This window comes from Leucoraja erinacea, chromosome 2, assembly GCF_028641065.1.
Source record: "Leucoraja erinacea ecotype New England chromosome 2, Leri_hhj_1, whole genome shotgun sequence".
In the NCBI taxonomy this organism is placed as follows: Eukaryota; Metazoa; Chordata; class Chondrichthyes; order Rajiformes; family Rajidae; genus Leucoraja; species Leucoraja erinaceus.
In genome coordinates, this window is record NC_073378.1 from 106,357,838 (window position 1) to 106,379,948 (window position 22,111).

Genomic DNA, 22,111 nt, shown 5'->3' on the forward strand with positions numbered 1-22,111 from the left:
CAGAGAAAACTGCTGGATGTGGTTTCACCGTGTGGCCATTCGAAGCAAATCACAATGACACTCAAGGTGAACATTCTCCACTGGGGTAGAAAATAGAAAACACCAAATTAATGTGAAGAGTTCTGATTAGATAAGTTACCATTCCCTCACCGACAAACTGCGAGAGGCTGGTTTGGGATGAAGAATGTGAACATGAAATACATAACTACTGCTTCTTGAGAAAAAATAATGAAATGCAAAAGCAGATATTTTCTAACATTAAGATAGAATTAAATACTTTCCTAAGGGCTTCTGTATGAAAGCTAGCACTACACAAAACAAAATATATGCTCTTCATCTAATGACCACTATTGTCGACCTTCCTGCTTCCGGGGCAAATAAAGTAAACAGCCCGATGAGATTATGCCCTAAAAATAACCATTAGTGCAGTTCTTCAGGGTTGATAAATGTTTCTGGTTGAACTGATTGCTATTTATTTACTTCAATATTGCTGATTTCAGTAGTAAGCATATATTATTTGTCATAAAGCCTACCAGTTGAGGGAGTAATGAACTAGAAATAATGCAATGCAGTACAACCATTTTTAGTCATTATTGAAGTTTATGTATACTTATTGTAGACGAGATAGCAGGCCTGTGAGTTACTGAGTTCTGCCTTTATATTATGCACAGCTAATGGCCATAAAAATTACCTAACCAATTAGATGCTTGCATTCTTGATCCAGGGGGAAAAAAAAACAACTGTGTAGCTCCTCACCATACCACCAGCTGCAGTTAGTGAGCTTGGGTTGATAGCACTGGATGATCTAGATGAAAGCATCGATGGTGTCTGAACCCGCGGCTCCTGCTTCTCCTCAGTGCACAAGGATTCTGAGCTCACTGACACTGCTTCTGCAACAAAGAAAAGTTGGGTACATGCGATCACTGACAGGTAGTCAGACCACAGTGAAATACTTCATCATCAAGGAAAGGTATAGATAGGTAAAGATAAAGATATAAAGGTAAAGATAGAGGTTTGGGGAAGTGTATGGAGGGCTGAATTAGTGTCAGTGGTGGGGGGGGGGGAAATGGGTGGAGGAAGAGGAATGCTATTATGCCACTGAGATCAGATCGTCGAGGGATTCCTTTGGCATCAGGGTGTTGATATACCTTTGGGGTCGGGATGCTGAGGTTCAAACCTTTGGTCAGGACTTTAAGGATTTACCATTGGGGGCAACAGGTAATTTAGCTCAATGGTTTTGAGGGTCAGGTTACTGAGCGTCACTGACTGGAGATCAGGATATCAGGACATGTGTGGCATGAGTTGTTGGGGCATTAGGAGTATCAAGGGTAGGAGACACGGTTTGATGGTGAAGGAAGGGCTGAAGATTTAATATGACAGGGCTCCTGATTTCTTGGGTGGTGGTGTAATCATTAGTGGTTTAAAGGCAATGGGGTAGCAATCAGAGAAGTAATGCAGAAGGTTTAAGGACCTGGTTTGAGTAGAGCTTTGGAATAGCATTCTGCGTTTTGGAATGATATTATCAGGGAGGTTGGAATGTGGAGGAAGATAACTTGTAGGCCTCTGACAACAAACATCACTTCATGTTACTGTATATATCCAGTGGTCTCAACATGCATGAGTGTCATCAAGTCATAGAGTTGTGACAGCATAGACACAGGCCCACCATATCTAAGACAATCATCATGCTCAGTGAGCCGCAGGACTGAGTTACCATCGCCCGGTGGGGTATCGCCTCAGCGCAGAGGGAGAAGAGGAGGGAAGAGACAGTAACCCTAAGATTTTTGCCTCCATCAGTGAGGAGGTGCCTGGTGAACTCACTGTGATGGATGTTAATTTGTGTTTATTGTGTGTTTTTGTTGTTTATTATTACATGTATGGCTGCAGGCAACGACATTTCGTTCAGACCGAAAGGTCTGAATGACAAATAAAGGATCTAAGTCTAAGTCTAAGTCTATGCCTATTATAATCATAATAATAATCGTACTTTATTAGCCAAGTATGTTTGCAACATACAAGGAATTTGATTTGCCATACAGTCATACCAATAAAAAGCAACAGAACACACAAAATACATTTTAACATAAACATCCATCACAGCGACTCCCCCACATTCCTCACTGTGATGGAAGGCGAAAAAAGTTCAATCTCGCCCTTCTTTGTCCTCCAGCAGAACAATCGGAAATATGACAGGGTAAGAATGGGAAACATTTATTTTCATGTTGGGAATTGGTGAACTAGATGGGCTAAGGATCAGATTGTCAGGGCGATCAAGCTCCTACATCAGGGTGGATTCTCGGCTACCCCGCGCCGGGCGATCTACCACGGGTTGGGGCTAGTCGAATGTCGTGTGGCCTTTGGAGCTTCCTGACATCGGTCTCAACCCGAGACTGCGAGCCCTTGATGTTAAAGTCCGCAGGCTGCGGTTGGAGCGTCGATCCAAGGCAAGGAATCGGCTCCGATGGTAAGTCCAGGCCCCGTGGTGGGGCTCAAAGTCAGTCCCGAGCAAGGCCTCCAGCTCCACGATGTTAGGCCGCAGAGCGACCGGTGATACGATCCGGAAAATAATCGCATCTCCCGCAAGGTAAGAGATTGAAAAAAAGTTTCCCCCGACTCCCCTCCACATAAAACAAGCCAGAGAACAATAACACATACTTTTTAGTGTGTTTAAACAAATTTTTTAAAAGACGAAAAGGACAGACAGACTGTCGGCGAGGTTGCCATCGAAGCGCCACCTGGGGGTATCTATACCAATCCAGCATGGAGAATTTCAAACAACTTTGCAAATTAAAGGCCTCAATAACATTCAATTATTTGGTGTTAGATTAAGTCCCTTAGCATATTTTTAAAAGAAGTAGCACTGGGTAAAGTAAAATCTAACTCAGGATCTTTACTGTTGTCTTGAACAGGCGGAACAGACAGTAGTTTATTGAATTAAGTAGTGCAAGCTGAGCAAACTGATACTTAGCCCATCTAGTTCACCAATCTCCATCAGGAAAATAAATGTTTTCCATTCTTACCCTGTCCAATCAGTACATGACATTCCAGATCCCCAACGATGTGATTGATTCTTAACTTCCTCCTTAGTTTCCAAATATCAATATCAGCAGTTGTAATGATTTGACTCAAACACACATTAATATACAACACATATTTATTAAATCACTTACAGCATGTATCTGCAGACGTTACAGCTCCGAGCTGCTACTGCTACTAACTAGCATAAACAACTTCTCGATATTATAAAAGTACATACTAGGGGGAGCTACTACTAACAAGCACTATAATTGGCTAGTATGAAATAGCCAATCTACATCTCTTCTTGTAGAAATAAAGAAACATTGGTGGCTAAGCAATATAAGCAGAATGTTAAGAATACAAAAGTTATACAAATTCGCCATATCTAACGGGTGGCCTGCAAACCCGTCCGGCCCGTGTGCGGTAAGAGTCCGCCTCACCTCCTTTCGTTGGAGAAGATACAGGGGAGGGGAGAGGGGAAATGACTGTCAACCTGACAGGCAGGGTGGGAGACGAGATAGGCGAGCCAAGTGCAAGACGACGCGGGGAGGCCGCAGTAGGAACGACGGTTGGTGGTGGGGGTGCGGGACCGACTGTGGGAAGGAACATGAGACATGGGGCATCAGGATATGGAGTTGCTAGATGAGGTTCCTTCACCGGGAGGATGTGTTAACGTTTGCATTTGTAGATGACTCCATCCACTCCGACCATGTATGATCATGGTTCTTTGACAGGGCCGTGGATGTCCCAGGCATGCATGGCCCTTGTCAGTTTGTAGACGAACCACTAGTCCACGTGCAAGAGGTTTAAGTGGCTTGCAGGACTTGTCGAAGAACCGGTTCTGTGTGTCACGTTTAAATTGTAGTTGTTTCTGAACTGCAGGCGGGGAACAAACTTGTGGCTGCAACAGCTGCTGGGAGACAGGCAGGGGAGCACGGGTTTGGCGAGACATCAATCGTTGGGCTGGAGAACCTAGTATGGGATCCCGCGCAATGTTCCTTAGATTGAGCAGGTCCAGGTATACATCTGATTTGGTAAGGTATGTACATTCCATGAGTTGTTTCGCACTCCGAACGGCGCGTTCGGCGAGTCCGTTGGAACTCGGGAACTCGGGACTGCTGGTAACATGTTGAAAGTCCCATCTTTTTGCAAAGTTTTTAAAAGCTTGGCTGGTGAACTGTCTGCCATTGTTGGACTGGATACGTGCTGGGGAGCCGTGCATGGAGAGGTGACGCTGCAACCTCTCGATCACTGCCTCTGTAGAAATGGTTTGAAGTAGGTCGATTTTGAACCAGCCCGAGTAAGAGTTAACAAGAACCAGATAGTGTTTCCTGTGCCACTCGAAGATGTCAGTGGCTAACAAGGACCATGGGAGAGGACGGACTGGTTGCGGCAGTAAAGGCTGCTTCTGCTGATGTGGCGTCAGGCTTTTGCAGACAGCGCACATTTCGGTTCTGTCGCTTATGTATTTGGTCATACCGGGCCAGTAAAACATGCTTTGTGTTGTGCCCTTTGGAGGGTTGCTTCCATGCCGGGGTGGCCCCTGTGGATGTAGTTATAGTATTTGTCCCGGAGGACGGCTAGGACCACTGCCATGTGGCCCTTGACTATGATTCCATCCTGTAGCACTAGTTCATCGCGAACCAAGAAGTAGGGGCGTACTTCGAGCGGGGTGTTGGACTGTTTGTCGGGCCAACCACGCCGGATGACTGCAGACAGCAATTGTAAAGTCTCATCAGCAGCCGTGTGTTCAGCTAGGCTGCTTAAACGATCAGTTGGCACAAATGAGACCTTCATGACTGAGAATTCGTCCTGTTCAGAGAGTTGTTGTTCATCAGTTCTGCGCGGGGTTCTGGATACCGTGTCTGCTATATACATGTCTTTACCTTTCTTGTAAACGTTGCTGAAATCAAATTGCTGCAGTTGCATCATCATCGGGTGTAGTCGTGGATCAGTTTGTTCAAAATGGTGACCAGCGGCTGGTGGTCAGTCTCGATGGTCACGGTTTTACCAAAGATGAAATCCTTGAATTTAGTGCAGGTGAAAACACTGCGAGCAGTTCCTTTTCAATCTGGGCGTAGCGCTGTTCAGTGTCAGTTAGTGTACGGGATGCATATGAAACAGGCTTGAAATCGCCGTCAATAGTGGCCTGCAGGAGTACTGCGCCTAGCCCATCCTGGGATGCATCGCCGGTGAGTGTTACCGGTAACACCAAAGTGAAGTAGGCGAGTGTAGGTGCGCTAGCCAGCTGCAGTTTGAGAGTGTCGAAAGCCCTTTGGTGCTGCGACTACCAGGGCCATGCCGTGTCCTTGTGTGTCTGTTCTCGCAGGGGGGCCGATATGTTGCTGAGGTTGGGAATAAATTTTCCCAGGTAGTTAACCATACTGAGGAATCATTGTAAACTCACGACATCAGTAGGAACCTGCATTCTGTTGATAGCTGCAGTTTTCAGTGGATCTGGACTGAGTACAAGCATGTCCGCTGGTAAAAACATGTCCGATGTAAGTGACCTCAAGAACTCGAAACCTGCACTTTAGTGGGTTGAGTTTAAGTTGAATGTCTTTGGCACGGTCAAGTACTCTCTTCAGGATGGATTCATGTTCAGCCAGGTCGCGACCGTAGATGAGAATATCATCAACAATGATGGCGCATGGGTACTCTGCAAACAATTGTTCCATAGTGCGCTGGAAAATTTCACCAGCGGAGTTGATGCCGAAAGGCATTCTTAGAAATTTGTAGCGGCCAAAGGGAGTGCCGAACGTAGTGAGGTTGGACGAGCGGGTTCAGTGGAATCTGCCAAAAGGAGCTTTTGGCATCCAGGACTGAGAATACTGCTGCATTGCATATGTGCACAGCGACTTCTTCTGTCGTTCGCATTGGGTAATGTGGGCGCTTGATGGCAGTGTTAAGATCCATGGGGTTGATGTAGATACAGATCTCCTCCTTGTTTTTCTTAGTCGCAACCACCATGGTGGAAACCCAGTCGGACGGGTCATTAACTTTGGCAATAACACCCATGGAGACCGTGCGCTTGAGTTCAGCGGGTATTCTGTCACGCATGGCATATGGGAAATGATGTGGTGCTCGGACCACGGGAGTGACTTTGGGATCAACAGCAATACGATATTTGACAGGCAACTTGCCAAGTTCATCATTAAACAGGTCTTTGTATTGAGAGCGTAGTTGCTGAGTGGGCTCATCAGTGAGGCAGAGTTTGTGGACAGCGCGTCCAAAGTAGACCAGGCCTAGATCGTAGCATGCAGTGATACCGAGCAAAATCTCTGAGTCAGCCTTGACAATATAAAACTGCTAGGTGCACGTCAGTTCATCTACAGTGCACTTTAAATTAGCCTTTCCAAGTGGGTGCAGGACCTCTCCCCTGTAAGCCCGAAGTGTTGCGGAGGCCTTATCTATACGTTCAGCACTATGAATTTTTTTAAACTCCTTAAATGATATGACGTTGCATTTTGCACCAGTGTCCACCTTGGTGGAAAGAGGCCTGTTATTCACAACCATGGTTACTTCAGGGTTAAATAGCTCTTTAAACGAAGAGAGGAGGGAGTGGATGGCAGAACTGGTATCTGCACTGAGAGCGAAGCGGGGGACAATAACCCAGGCTCTTGGAAGTTAGTATCAGTGAGCTCATGTTGAAGCAGGTGCAGGCTCGTCCTTGAGGCTGCGGGAGTCAAATGGGAATGGCAGCATCGAGCAAAATGATTTAATTTCTTACAGAAATTGTGAGCTTTCCCGTAGGCAACACGGAACTGACGACCCTATGCATGGAAATAGTTACAATTCTGACAGTGAGTAGCAGACCCGGTGGGAGGGTTGCGAGATGAGAAGTCTGTAAGATTAATGCTATGTTGCTAGCAGGGACTGAAAGTCACTGCATCAGTGTGGGGGGACATTATCTCAGAAATACGACAGGCATGTTCAGCTTGTTCAAGGGTTGATTCGGTATTTCGAAGAAGTTCACCTCTCAACTTGCTATCGAGCATTCCACCTACCAATTTATCACAGGTGAGCCCATCGTGTAAATCACGAAATCGACAACGTGCAACCATGTGCTGGAGGTCACTGATAAATTGTTCAATGGGCTCATCGACGTGTTGTAAACGAGCATTGAACTTGGTTCTTTCAATAATATGGTTTGAAGGCATATCACCCCGCTCTCTGAACTTTCTGAGCAAAACCACGGGGTCATCAATTGTTTCTGCAGGTATACGGACCTGACCATTGTCATCCAAAACAGCAGGAGCAAAAGTGAAGTTGTCGGCACGATTCACTGGAGGCGTGGGTTCGAATCCCACTTCTGACCCCATGTAATGATTTGACTCGAACACACTTTAAGACATGTATATTAATCACTTGCAGCATAGATCAGCAGACATTACAGCTCCGAGCTGCTACTGCTACTAACTAGCATAAATGACCTCGATATTATAAAGGTACATACTAGGGGGAGTTACTACTAACAAGCACTATAATTGGCTAGTATGAAATAGCCAATCTACAGCAGTGATATCCACAATGTGTGGGCAGAAAAAAATTTCAAACGACTTGCACAGCATGATTTGCATTAAAGATGCTACTAAATTGAACTGAAATGAGCATGAAGTCTTATTATGAAGTGAATATTTGCCAGTATTGCAATCTCCTTTAGGAAACATCAGGGCAGAGCCTTTGTAAAATATGAATTTAGTTAATGGTTCAAGTAGCCAAAAGCACCGACCCGCCAATGAATAGGACGAGTCAGCAAAGCCAAGGTTATTCACATCTCCCAAGTTAGATTTCATTTACGTCAAACAGAGTGTGTTGCTGAGGTCTGCACATCTATTAATTAGGCTGGTCGCCAAACCTAACAACCTTGCAAAGTGCAGATGAAATACGTACTGACTAATCAATAAATAGAGAGCAGAAAATTGAGGTTTCTGCTAACACTATTGCAATGCCAACAATAATTAAGCGTCCCTACCGCCAAATGTGGCTGCTTCCAGTTGCTGTTTGTAGAATTGGATATCTAGTTTCTTAGTGTGCATCATTTTAAAAGGGAATTATTTTTTCTTCACTTGACATTGTGTTACGACCACACTGAGGCACCTTTCGGAATGCAGCTGCTGATAATGTCTACCTTTGCAATTGCATTTGCCACCTGCTTAAATTGTGAATGACCTTTTGAGTAACAATATCTGACAGCAGGACCTTGGTATATTTTTTTAGGACAGGCAGTATATTGCCAATATTCAGGAATCTACACTTGGGGTCACTGCAAGACAGTGAAAGAGTTTGAATTAGAATTTAGGCACCTTATTTTTGTTAAATTATTGAATGGCATTTGGCCCAATGAGCTTTTGGTTTCAAATAGCTATTTAGATTTGAGTTTAGGTTTATTTTGTCATGAATACAGAGCTACATTGAAAAGCTTTGTTTTGCATGCAATGCAAATTGCTCCAATATACTGTACATAAATATTATCAAGTCAAACTTAATGACAATAGATAGAGGAAAGGGGAAGGTAGAGAATGCAGAAAATGGTTCTCAGCACTGTAGTGCATCAGTTCCATTGTCTACAACGGGACCATGGGTTAGAGGTGAATTGGGCAGTATCCTTGGTTGTAGTCGCAAGGATCTGTAGATGTCGGTTTACGAAAAGAGACCTAAAGTGCTAGAATAACTCAGTGGGACAGGCAGCATCTCTGGAGAACATGGATAGGCAACATTTCAGACTGATTGTAGGGGGGAAGGGGCGGGAAGGGGGGGGGGGGGGGGGGGGGGGGGGGGGGGGGGGGGGGGGGGGGGGGGGGGGGGGGGGGGGGGGGGGGGGGGGGGGTGGGGGGGGGGGGGGGGGGGGGGGGGGAGGGGGGGGGGGGTGGAGGGGGGATTGATCGGCAGATGTTTGGAAAAGGCCAAAGATGAACAGACAAAAGGTGTGAGATAAGTATAGAAACTGGAATGACCTAAGATTTCAAAAAGGGTGCTTATAATTTATAGATGATGATGTGCCATTTTTGTTACAGTCACTTTTTTTTTAGCATGCATAAGCAACAGGTGCATGATTAATTTCCAAATGAGGGATTTGATCGCTTGCATTACAAATTAGCGACACTGATCTTCAGCACAGCATGGAAATGAACTTTGGTTATGTCTAATTTATATAACACAAAGAATTCTTTCTAGTTAAGTATTCCAAAAGCAAAACAGTGGCAATTTGAAATAAACGCAGAAAATGCTAGAACTGCACAACAGATCAGTCAGCAACTACGGAAAGAGAAACAGATATTTTTTAAACATTATGATAGTACCTGCCTCTACTATCCCGGCAGTTTCTATAAATCTACTTTGTGTAAAAAGTTTGCCCCTCAGGTTCCGTTTAAATGTTTCTCTCTCACCTTAAACCAATGCCCTCTGGTTCTTGATTCCACTGCTCTGGCTAAAATAATGTTCATTTACACTATCTAGTCTTCTCATGATCTTATACACCGCTACAAGATCACCCCTCATCTTCTTTCCCCCCAAGGAATAAAGCCCTCGGCTGTTTAACTTCTCCCTTTAGCTCAGGCCATCAAGTCCAGGCAAAATCATTGTAAATCTTCTCTGCACCCTTTCCAGCTTAACAAAATCTTTCATATGCCAGGCTGATCAAAACTAAACACAATATTTTAAATGTGACCTCACCAATGTCATGTACAATAGTAACATGAACTCTCAACTTCAATATTCAATACTCTGACTGATGAAGGCCAATATGCCGAAAGCTTGATTGATCACCCTATCTAGCTGTGATGCCACTTTCAATGAACTATGTACCTGTATTCCTAGATCCCTCTCCTCTACAAAACTCCCCAGAGCCCTGCCATTCACTGTGTAGTTAGACTTCCAAAAATGCAACACCTTGTACTTCTCTATTAAACTCCATCAACCATTCCTCAGCCCTTGTGCCCAACAAATCAAGATCCTGCTGCAATTTATGACAACCATCGCCACTATCTACAATACCACCCACTTTAGTGTCATCTGCAAACGTACTTGTGCCTTGTACGTTCTCACGCAAATCATTGATATAGATGACAAATAACAATGGGCCCAGTGTAGCGGCACCTAGTGGCTAAACTGCATATTACAGAACCCTCATCAGAGGCCGGAACTCTGTAATGTGACAGGGTTTGTGCGCGGGGCTGTTTGCAGTTGTCCAGCTGGTGCTCTTCGTGTTAACAAGAGGTCAAAAGCCCTCTACTAGATACCAGTGTAATTTAAATGTTGTTTTTACAGTAAAATTATTTTACTCTACCAGTTTGGTCTCGCTACACCAGCACCAAACCTTAAATTGTCCCACTAGTCACAGGCCTCTAGTTTGAAAAACAACCTTTTACCATGACCCCCTGCTTCCTTCCATGAAGCTGTGGCGGTCCCCGGTGGTTAGCCACTCGTGGTGTGAACCCTCGGCTCTGGGAGTTAGGTCATGTGACTTGGTATGGCGGGAAGAGGGGATCACGGGTCCCCCCTGGGGTATATATACTATTGGTAATGCCCTTGTCCCTTGTTGTGGTTCTGAGAGCTGTGTTGTGTTAACTTAATAAATATCACTTTGTTTGACAACACGTGTCTCACTATAAAGCCAATTTTATATACAGTCGGCTATTTCTCCATGGATTACATGTGATCTGACCTTCCAGAGTGTCATGCAGCTGGGGGAAAGCTGTTCAAAATGAATATTTTTCTGAAACCAAACTTCTTTCTGCCAGTGCGATATCAGTGCTTTGTCATATGGGTTAATATGCAGAAATACTAATGATTGCCCTATTCCGGTTAAAAGGAAGTTGCATCGACTCTTACTTATATCTTTTAAGTTTGTGGAACGTTAATGGTCAGAATTTCCATGAGTAAAAGAACATACAATATAGAACAGTATAGCATGGGAGCAGGCCCTTTGGCTGCAATGTTTGTGCCCAACATTATGTCGTTAAAGTCTATTAAATGCTACCATTGTATCTGCCTCTACCACCACCTCTGAGAGCATATTCCAGACACCTACCAGAAAAAAAGTGTAAAAAAACGAGTCCTGCATATCTCCTTTGAACTTTGCTCCTCACCTTAAAGCTATACATTTTCACCCTGGAGGTATATGGCTCTGACTGTCTACCTTATCTATGCATCTCATAATTTTATATCCTTCTATTAGGTCTCCCCTCAACCTTCTGGGGAATTCTAGGGAGAACAAACAACGCTTGTCCAAACCCCTAATATAAAATTCCAGGTGGGCGGCGCAACTTAATTTGCAGTGGCCTCTGCAGTCCGTCTGTCTTTTTTTATTTTTTTTCTCGTTTAAATGGAGTTATAGTGGGGCTTTTTTAACTGGGTATGTGTGTGGGGGGTGGGGGAAACTTTCAAATCTTTTCCCTGTACGGAGAACCCAACCTTTTCTTTGTCGGGTCTCCGTTGTCGTTGGGGCCTAGCACCGTGGGCGGCCTCCAACCGGAACGACCTGGGGCTCCAGTCGCGGAGCCTGCGGACTTACCCACCATCGCGGAGCTGGCCGAGTTCGGAGCGGGAGAGCTGTGGTGGCGCGCTGCTGCGGCCCGACCCCGCAGATTCGGAGGCTCCAACCGCAAATCTGGTGGACAGTAACACTGGGAGCCCGTGGCAACTTTTCCCACCCGAGTTGCGGGGTTGAAAAGTACCTGGAGCAGGGCCTTACATCGCCCGGCGCCGCTTTAATGGCCGTGGGACTTGCTATCGCCCGCCAGGGGCTCCAACACCAAGACCCGGAGCGCAGCCGGCGCGGCTTTAATGGCCGCGGGACACTTACCATCGCCCGCCGGGGACTTGGACACTGACATCAGGAGGAGTGCAGGGGAGAGATAACACTTTGCCTTCCATCACAGTGAGGAGGAGATTCACTGTGATGGATGTTTGTGTAAATTGTGTTGTGTCTTGGTTCTTTTTCTTGTGTGTATGACCGCAGAAACCAAATTTTGTTTGAACCTCAAGAGGTTCAAATGATAACAAATAAATTGTATTGTATTGTATTGTATTGTAAATGAGAGAATGGATTATGCAATGTGAGTCTGAATGTTGCTGTCTGTGGGGCAGTTGTGGGACGATGACACTCTGATGTTGAACTTCTCATGGAGTCCAGTATGGGAGCTGAAACTAGTATGATATGTGCCAGGTTGTGCCGAGTGCAGACACAATGAATTGATTGTTTATAAGTGTTTAAGGTTTTGTTTTAAGAAAACAGTTTGTTTTAAGAAAAATATTCTTTTTGAGCAGCTTTCCCAAGCTGCATGAATTCAAGATGAAGTAGTCAATTGGATAGAATATTGGCTTCATGGAAGGAAGCAGAGGGTGATTGTAGAATGTCATTCAGTTGAAATTGTGAGATTCTATGCACAACCAGATTATAGACTTTAAAGGACAGTGCCAGGTGTGTCTTGGCTTAGTATGGCATGGTGTAAGACATCACATTCAAGACCTTTGGTTTCACTGCAAACTAGTTAGTCTTTCAGTAGCAAATTTCTTCTTATAGATTTGCAATATAAACAGGAAAACAACACGTCAAAGGCGAAATACATAAATAGAATATCTAGATGCTCTAATTGATGGTTATTGTATCAAAAACAAATGGAAACAGTAATCACAGCAGGTTCTTTTGCTTCCATTTCATAATTAGGGAAATATGACGTTCATTTTTGTAGTTGCTCTAATTACCAGCTAAGCCCATCCACTATTCTTTCCATTGCTTTATAAACCTACCCTATGCATTTTTAAAGGTGGGTCTGTTATTGATCTAATTATTTAATTCAGAAACTGAAATATTATTAGTTATTCCTCTTGTGAAGCAGGAGCCTTCTTAAGACAATTATTTATTTTGGTCTTTCAGTCATTTATGATAGCACATCCTGCATCTGCATCTCAATTGCAAACTTTGATCTATGATTACATATGCAAAGCACTGAAGTTGTTGAGATGTCTATTTGAAAAGACAGACGGTTTAGCGATACACAGCTGGTGCTCAGCTAATAGCCCTGTAAATGAGCAGGACATTTCTGTCAAATTTAGTTTCTTATTACTGAGTATGTGAGATACTTAAAATTAAATTAATATTGTACCAGTTGTCATAAATAATAACACTTGACATTGATATATCAAGGATGATTTATTCAAAATAGCATGCAGCAGTGATAATTTATTACTGGACTTTATGAAGTTTTTTGATAGTCACAGGAAATGTTAAAGTATTAACTTTCCTCTAATTTAACGGCCCAACTTCAGCAGGACAAAGTTAGAACACATGGTATCTTGAGCCTGACGCTGCTTAATACAGTTGATCTTCATCTCAATGCATTCCTACATTCTCAATGTACATTCCAAAATATATCAAACCTATTATTTGACAAACTTGACTGCTGCTCTTTTATCACTCTTCTGATCCTATGCCTTGTCCCAGAGAAATAATTCCAACTTGTTCTCCAATTCTGTTCTCCACCTCTTGTCATTTTGGTGTCTCCTTATCCCTGAAACGAGTACAGTGAACCGTTATTGTATACCATTGGAGGATGGGGTACTCGCCCCTACGTAAAGAGACTAGAATTGAGCATTTTTCCCCAGTTATAATCTTCCCAAGGCCACATAAATTGCAATAAGGTCTTTACACTTTTACCCTTATTCTCCAATCCCTTTTGCAATAATCAGTATTTGGCCATTTGCTTTTCCTGATTGCATACCATTTATATACAATAGTGACCAATTTTCTAGATTCATATAGAAAGACATATAGGTTCCTCTGAACACTGACATTTCATGCTCCTTCATCTGTTAAAGGTGAAGATTACGGCTTAGCGGTTTATGGTTCTGCCAGGTGGGAGAGAGTGTTGGTAGATGTTTTGTTGCAGGAAGAAGTGGAAGGCTTTAAGATCTTCTTGACAGGAGATGGAGGTGTATAAAGACTGGACATCCATGGTGAAGATGAGGCAGTGGGGGAATGGAGGGATCTGCAGAAGAGTCAGAGGCATGTGAGGTGTCCTGGATGTTGGTGGAAATGGAGTGAATAAGAGAAGACAGGATAGATTCAAGGTATAAGGAGATACATTAATTGGAGCAAGAGCAGGTAGAAGCAATGGGCCTAACACGCAGAGTTCTGCTTGTGGATCTTGTGTAAGATATAGTAGATAGTGTGGAAAGGATGGTGTATGGTATGCTTGCATTTATTGGTCAGGTCATTGCGTAAAAAAGTCAGGAAGTCATGTTGCAGCTTTACAAATCTTTGGTTAGGCCACATTTGGAATGTAGTGTTTTAGTCGCCCCATTACAGGAAGGATGTGAAGGCTTGGAGAGGTTGAAGAAAAGTTTAGTGGACTGCTGCTTTGATTGGAAGATATTTGCCATAAGAAGAGGTTGGACAAATATGGATTGTTTTCTCTGAAGTGTTGAAGACGGAGGGAAGATCTGAAGAATGAAGCATGGACAGGGTAGACTGTCAATTATTCAGGGTGGAAATATCAAATATAGGGGGACATAGTTTAAGGCGAGAGAGGGAAGTTTTAAAGAAGATTTGTGGGGCAATTTTTTTAAATATTGAGTGTGGTAGGTGCCTGGAACATGCTACCAGGGGAGAACTAGAAGTAGATATGATAGTAGCATTTAAAGAGCTTTTAGATAGGCACATGAATTAGTGGGGAATGGAGGGATGTGCAGAAGAGGCAGTAGGGATCTGTTTAATAGAAAGATTAAACGAGAACTTACCGTTTGAAGTTTGATCTTTATTTATATGAGGTTAAAGTGGGGGATTACGTGAAGAGCCCGCCAGCCCGCATGCGCGTCAATCTTCAGAGCAGCTGTATGGAACCACAGACTAGTTGCTGACCTAAGCTATAGGATGATTAACGAGATTAGAACTACCGAATGATCTCTGTGAGAAGTTGGGTTGGGAGTGGAGGGCCCGTAATCCCTCACTTCAACTTCTCATAAAATAAAGATCAAACTTCAAACGGTAAGTTCTCGTTTAATCTTTCTATTCTATATCGATGTCACGTGAGTGACTACATGAAGACTTCAAAGCTCTGTGGTTTCATGCAGTGACCCAATCTGTGTGGGACACACTTAAACAGATAAACCATTAATGGTAGGAAAACATGAGTTATTAATATCATGATGCTTAACTTGCATACATGGCCATTGTTCTTAACCGGACCATAGTCCCAAGACTGTTGAGTTTAGACAATAACTCATGCAACACTGTGCAGAATTCTATCTGCAAATATCCAGACATATTTAACCAAATTTTATAATTTATTAACCTGCACTATGTAAACCTCATGCTGTATGATGAAAGGGAAAATCCATTATTTTGGCTGCTAATGAGCCATCAGCAATATCTTGAGACTATTGAATAACCAAAAAACTATCTTCCATTTCATAGGTACTAGCAAACTGAGTGCACTTGTATACCTAATGGCATCCCCAATCTCTGCGCTGGTGGGTATGTTGTCAACTTCAAAAGTACGCAATCCTGCTCATTTGCTTATGAGATAATTCCCATAACAAGCTACCCTAATGTCAGTTATGACATAGAGACCAAGCCAGAGATTGAGTAAAGGCTGTGTTCTTTATGCTGAGATCAGTTGCTGAAAGCATAATCATCTTAAAAACTGGTCCCATTAGGAATAAAATGAAAGAATAATTGCATAATAATTTACTGATATACATCGCACACTACAATGAGTGTAGGCTATTAGAGTGGTCAAATAAAAGACACCCTGCATAACATTAGTGAACTGCGGGTGAATAACCAATCATTTACTGTCCCACTTATGGTACTACAGAAAATGACAAAGCAGCACAAGCAATGTCAATTGTGCTATCACATAAACGCTTCTCTCGGCTCAAACTGGAAGCCACACAAACCTCTGTTACTTCCGTTTAAAATTAACTCACATATGTTGTTCACAAGCCTCTTATACAATCGTGCAGAGCTAGCTGCCCGAGAAGACAGGATGCCCCAGCCATCACTCGTGACTGACTAAATAAGAGTTGCTTCAGCTGCTTTACCATGGTGTGAATGAATAGGCAAATTCGCACTGTTAAATTTCATGTTGCCTCATTTTTAATATCGCAAAAGGTATCTACTGATAACCCATAAGTTGTATCAGCTGCAAATTTGCTTATTACCTAAAACTCGATGACATAATGCTCTTTAATCTCAGTAGGGCAGCATTGGCTTTCACCATTAGCTTTATCAAAACAGCAGAATCTGTGCCTCATATGTATAGATATGGCAGAGTATGCAACTACAAAATCGATTCTCTGAATCAGTTATATTGCAGAAACCCAATCATCCATCTTAAACCGGGTAAGTAAACCCATGATCAGATTTGCCAAATGCTAACCAGATTCGGCCTGCACCATATTCCTGTAATCTTGAGAAGTATCTGAAATATACCCTTCTAGTCCTTGGCCAGCCCACTCATCCTCGGATGAGCTGTCACAGATTGCACTCGGAACCCTTGATCCTCTATTGATCCTATGGACGGACATTTTTTGGCTTTTCTACCTGCGGAAGATGCATTATCTAGTAATACATACATATCGCTGATAACATATAATCAGCAGCTAATGACTAGAGCTGAAAACACATCTCCCTTTGATGTGGGAATACGAGTTCCCTGTCAACTCTTGACTAAGAGTCACCACGAATACTCACGTTTTCCTTCAGAGTGGAAATTAATATAATGCAAGGCTGAATCAGGAATTACCTCACAGTTCTTTGACTGAAACCACATGTCTAGGTCGCCAGAGTGCACAACACAATCTCTTCGACCTGCCACTCAATCAGGAATACTGGTATTGAGAGCCTATGGATTATTATCAATATATTGTTGATTCACAACATGAACCTGCAGGTCAGATAAAAATATATTATATGCCAGACCAGCTTCCTGCTGGTAAGTACCTATCCCAGAATGGATGGTAATGATGATTCCAAAGAGCCAGCAACTCTACTAACTGAGGAGAAATAAATCATATGTTGAGGAAGACTTCAACTACTTCATTCTACTGAGCAGTCTGATAACCTCAATCACAGATGATGATGATGCAGTGCTTCCCTGGTCACTATGGCCCCCTATGGCCAGCCAGTTCCATGATTGTCTACCCTGACCAGGGTGACCAAACTGTTCCTACTTGGAACTTACAGAGGTTACTTATGCAATGTCTCTACATCAACCTGATCTATCCCAGAGACATTGAAACCACTAGGCAGCCCATGCTGCCAGTAAACCCAACCTGGGCTGACAGACTGCCCCATTTCGGAGTTTACGGAGGTTAATAACGAAACATTACTTACCAGTGTCTCTGACCCCGGGTTGATTTGCTCGTTGGAGTTTCAGCGATGTTCCATTTGCAGACCTTGTCTGTTATGCTTGTGATATCTGTTAGATAGGTGATGTCGCTGGCCAACTCCTCTTGTAATGGTTTGTCCGTCCCTGAGGGAACAGCAAATTTAGAGGCGAGAGCAGGCAGCTCTTCCTCATGCGATTCTTGCACATCCTGCATTAAAGCATGGGATTCAGGCACATAGTCATGTTTGGGGTCATGTTCGGAGTCAGATCCACACTGATATTATAGTAGGAGAAATAATGCACCCCGAACCAGGCGTTGCCACGTGCGTATGCCTCGGACTGCCTGTGCATGCTTCCATAACACAGAGCATAAAATTTGGCACCATCTCCATCACTTCATTTATCTGAGTGGGAGGACTTATGCAACCCTGAGCCAAGGAGCTGCCTCAGGCATGTGTGCATATACTTTAACACTATCTCCATCACTCCGTTCATCTGAGTGGGAGGAATATTGCAACCCTGAGCCAGGAGCTGCTTCAGGCATATGTGCATATACTTTGGCACCATCTCCACCATTCCTTTCATCCGAGTGGGAGGAATATTGCAACCCTGAGCCAGGAACTGCTGCCTGACATGCCTTCATAACATGGAGCATTTCTTGTGCCACCATCTGATACATCAGATGTTCTAATTGAGATAAACGCCCAATCATATCTGCCATAGATGTCCCAAATCATCCAACAAGACTTGTCCCACAGACTTGGCTTTGACTTTGCCCTGACTTGGGGTTGTCAGGCTGCTCCCTTCAGCAGCCAACCGGGACTAGCTGTGCAGGTCGGTGCTCTGTTGGTATCATCATTATACTTGCCAGACAGGTTGCACCTGCTAGTGACTCCGAGTCCGTACTCCCTTCTGGAGCCCCAACGGAGTATTACAGGGAAGGACTGAAGCACCTCTGGCCCCATATGACTCGGATGAGCCGATTGGAGTCACCTCTTCCCGATAGTCGAACGGCAGCCACTGCAATCCTAGCTCCTATGGAGCCCCACGGCCATTTTGGCTGCCTGCTCGTGTGCGGAGCTCGAATGGCAGCCGCAAAATTACCCTCTAGCTCTTTATGGAGCTTCCATAGCTACTTCGGGCCCGCTATCGGAGCAGCCCGCTGGAAATAAAATTGACCTACCTGCCAGAGAAATTCGAACTGCTCCGACATGCGCGCCATGCATTACATGTATTGACGTGCATGCGGGCTGGCGGGCTCTTCATGTAGTCACTCACATGACTTTGATATAAAATTTGACATCATGTTTGGTACAGGCATTGTGGGTGAAGGGCCTGTTCCAATGCTGCTCTGTTCTATGTTGCAATGTTCCAATGCTGCTCTGTTCTATGTTGCAATGTTCCAATGCTGCTCTGTTCTATGTTGCAATGATCCAATGCTGCTCTGTTCTATGTTGCAATGTTCCAATGCTGCTCTGTTCTATGTTGCAATGTTCCAATGCTGTTCTGTTCTATGTCGCAATGTTCCAATGCTGCTCTGTTCTATGTTGCAATGTTCCAATGCTGCTCTGTTCTATGTTGCAATGTCCCAATGCTGCTCTGTTCTATGTTGCAATGTTCAAATGCTGCTCTGTTCTATGTTGCAATGTTCCAATGCTGTTATGTTCTATGTTGCAATGTTCCAATGCTGCTCTGTTCTCTGTTGCAATGTTCCAATGCTGCTCTGTTCTATTTTGCAATGTTCCAATGCTGCTCTGTTCTATGTTGCAATGTTCCAATGCTGCTCTGTTCTATGTTGCAATGTTCCAATGCTGCTCTGTTCTAAGTTGCAATGTTCCAATGCTGCTCTGTCCTATGTTGCAATGTTCCAATGCTGCCTGTTCTCTGTTCCAATGCTGCCTGTACCAATGCTGTTCTGTTCTATGTCGCAATGTTCCAATGCTGCTCTGTTCTATGTTGCAATGTTCCAATGCCACTCTGTTCTCTGTTCAAATGCTGCCTGTTCTCTGTTCCAATGCTGCCTGTTCTCTGTTCCAATGCTGCCTGTTCCAATGCTGCTCTGTTCCATGTTGCAATGTTCCAATGCTGCTCTGTTCTATGTTGCAATGTTCCAATGCTGCCTGTTCTATGTTGCAATGCTGCCTGTTCTCTGTTCCAATGCTGCCTGTTCCAATGCTGCTCTGTTCTATGTTGGTTTTATACATCTATTGACTTGCAACTCATTTAGTTAGATATCCAGCATCTGCAATGTTCCATGTCTGAATTTGTGCAATTAACATGTTTTTTGTACATTTTAAACAATAATTAGTTTAATTTAAACATTTCAAAGCATACAGACAAACTTAATGCAAGGCTATGAATGCGTTCAATGTATATTCCACTGGGGCAAAGGAGCAATATTGACAGTGTTAGCAAAGTTATAGTAGTCAATGTTGAATTGTAAACATATTTTGACTGGTAGCTGATAAATGTAACCAGTTTCAGGACTGCTTATGCAATGCATTTTTGGGCAGATAAATTTAGAACATGAAGCATCTTCTCTTTACCTCACAGAGAATTATGCCAAGTCTTGCATCAACTGAGAATTATGATGAAATTATAACTCAGCCTCCATCTGTGGAAACTGCTCAAAATCTGATAAGACAGAAGATAATGGATGCACAGTTCAAGTGCTATGAAAAAATGGTCAGGGATTCTTCATATAATAAACCAGGTAATTGTCAACAACTTACTATTAGTCTAGTTTTTTGTTAACATGGTTACTTCAATAATATAAGATAATTAGCTTTGCTTTCTGACTTCACAGACCTATACTGTAATAGAACCTGGGATGGATGGTTGTGTTGGGATGATACACCAGCAGGAACATTAAGCATGCAGAATTGCCCAAGCCACTTCAATGACTTTGACGAAACTGGTAAGAGACTTCGTTTATTTTTTGTTTTAGTTTCGAGGCACAGTGTGGAAACAGGCCCTTCAACCCACCGAGTCTGCAAAAACCAGCAATCCTTGCACACTAACACTATCCTACACACACTAGGGACAATTTACACATACACCAAGCCAACTGACCTACATACCTGTACATCTCTGGAGTGTGGGAGGTAACCGAAGATCTCGAAGAAAACCCATACGGTCACGGGGAGAACGTACAAACTCCATACAGACAGCACCCATAGTCGGGATCGAACCTGGCTCTCCAGCGCTGTAAGGCAGCAACTCTACTCTACGTGGCCGCACAAGCTTTCTATATCACATAGCCATGGCTGCTCATCTAATCCAACCTGATATTTATTACATGTCTTTAGTGTTGAATATAATCTTACATCCATATTTTGTAAGACATTGGAAAGGAAAAACAAAGAGAATAAACAATGTTCACAAAGACTTCAGCCCACAGGCAGATCACCTGGACTTGCACCCATATTGTTATTTTATGCACCATTTTATGAGATGAGATTTGGATTTCGGGTTTGTTTTTCATCGGGCAGATTGAAAATGTTCTGCATTTATTTTTGAGGACATCAGTAAACTTTATATTGCATTCCTCTCTTTGCACTTTACTTTGTTAAAATGAATCATGCAGTGCAGAGGGGTTGAAGTCAGACAGTGAGTCATAGTCCAAGAGGAAATTCCTGATTGACTTTATGCAAGTACAGTATCGATTCGGCCATCAATGATTTTGAGTTTGGCAGTGGTAATCTTGACTGTTTATTAACGATTCTAATTTCCATCACTCTTCCTTGTGTCAATGTGGTTGCTATGGAGGGGTTGGTGAGTTTGCAGCCTGGAATAAAAGAGGATAATATTTATATAAAGGGAGTAAAATAATTTGAAAGCTTCCTTGAGCTAAGTGAGACATTAGAGTAAGCAGGGATCTGTAAAAGGTGGCGATAGGTAGAAAGCTTCCTTGCACACAGCGAAGTTGAGACATTTAGTTCTGTAAAAGACGATCAGTATGCCTGTAGAAAGGAGGAGAAAAAAATTGGCTCAGCATTTGAGACAGCGAGGCTAATACTTGAAAAAAAGTGTTAATATGAAAAACGGACTCTGTAAAAGAATTAATTACACCACTATGCCTCAATGAAAGCTCTATTACCATATAACCAAAAAATTACAGCATGGCGGTTCAAGTAGTATTCCGTGAGAAAATTTTTTTTTTCTAATAAGTATGCCTCAATGCAAACTTGAAAAGCCTACCAATTTATTTTTAATATGATACCAAGGAACCTGATACCACTTCCACTGGAAGCTCATTCCAACCTACCATCTAGTAAAGAAGTTACCACCACTAAAACTTCAGTCCCAATCAAATGTCCTTGTTTGAATCTGCCCTATTAAAGGGAAAAGCTTGTCCACAACTCTGTCTATTCCTGTCAGTCCTAAAGACCTCAAAGTCCCCCCTTAACCTTCGCGTCCAGAGAATAAAGACCTAACTTACAACATCTCTGAGACTCCATTGTCTATTCCTGTCTCTCTCAAGTCATGAGACTCCCTCTCTCTAATCCTATCCAGCTTACAGCAGCCAACATTTGGGAGTCCCCTTGTCCCTTCAACATCTGGTTTATTTTCCAACCACCTCTTGCTCCCCACCAGTCATATCTACCCATTACCATTGGGATCCGTGACCACAGCAGTCTTGGTCCCATCCTTAATTTTCTTTCCTTTACTTTCTTGCCCCTCTTCCACCCTCTCTCCCTTTAAGGCAAGGGTTCCTAACTGTTTATCCCAGGCAACTTTTTGAAAGTAAATTTACT

At 43.3% G+C, this 22,111-nt stretch overlaps 1 protein-coding gene across 2 annotated transcripts in view; it reads left to right on the forward strand.

Annotated features, from left to right (window-relative positions):
• The window catches only part of calcr (calcitonin receptor), a 194,631-nt gene that overhangs the window by 85,800 nt on the left and 86,720 nt on the right, over nucleotides 1–22,111 (forward strand). For both annotated transcript variants that reach the window (XM_055662731.1, XM_055662721.1), the window contains exons 3-4: nucleotides 19,908–20,067; nucleotides 20,161–20,271. In XM_055662731.1, coding sequence (XP_055518706.1) covers nucleotides 19,908–20,067; nucleotides 20,161–20,271 — 271 coding nt within the window. The remainder of the gene's footprint in view (nucleotides 1–19,907; nucleotides 20,068–20,160; nucleotides 20,272–22,111) is intronic.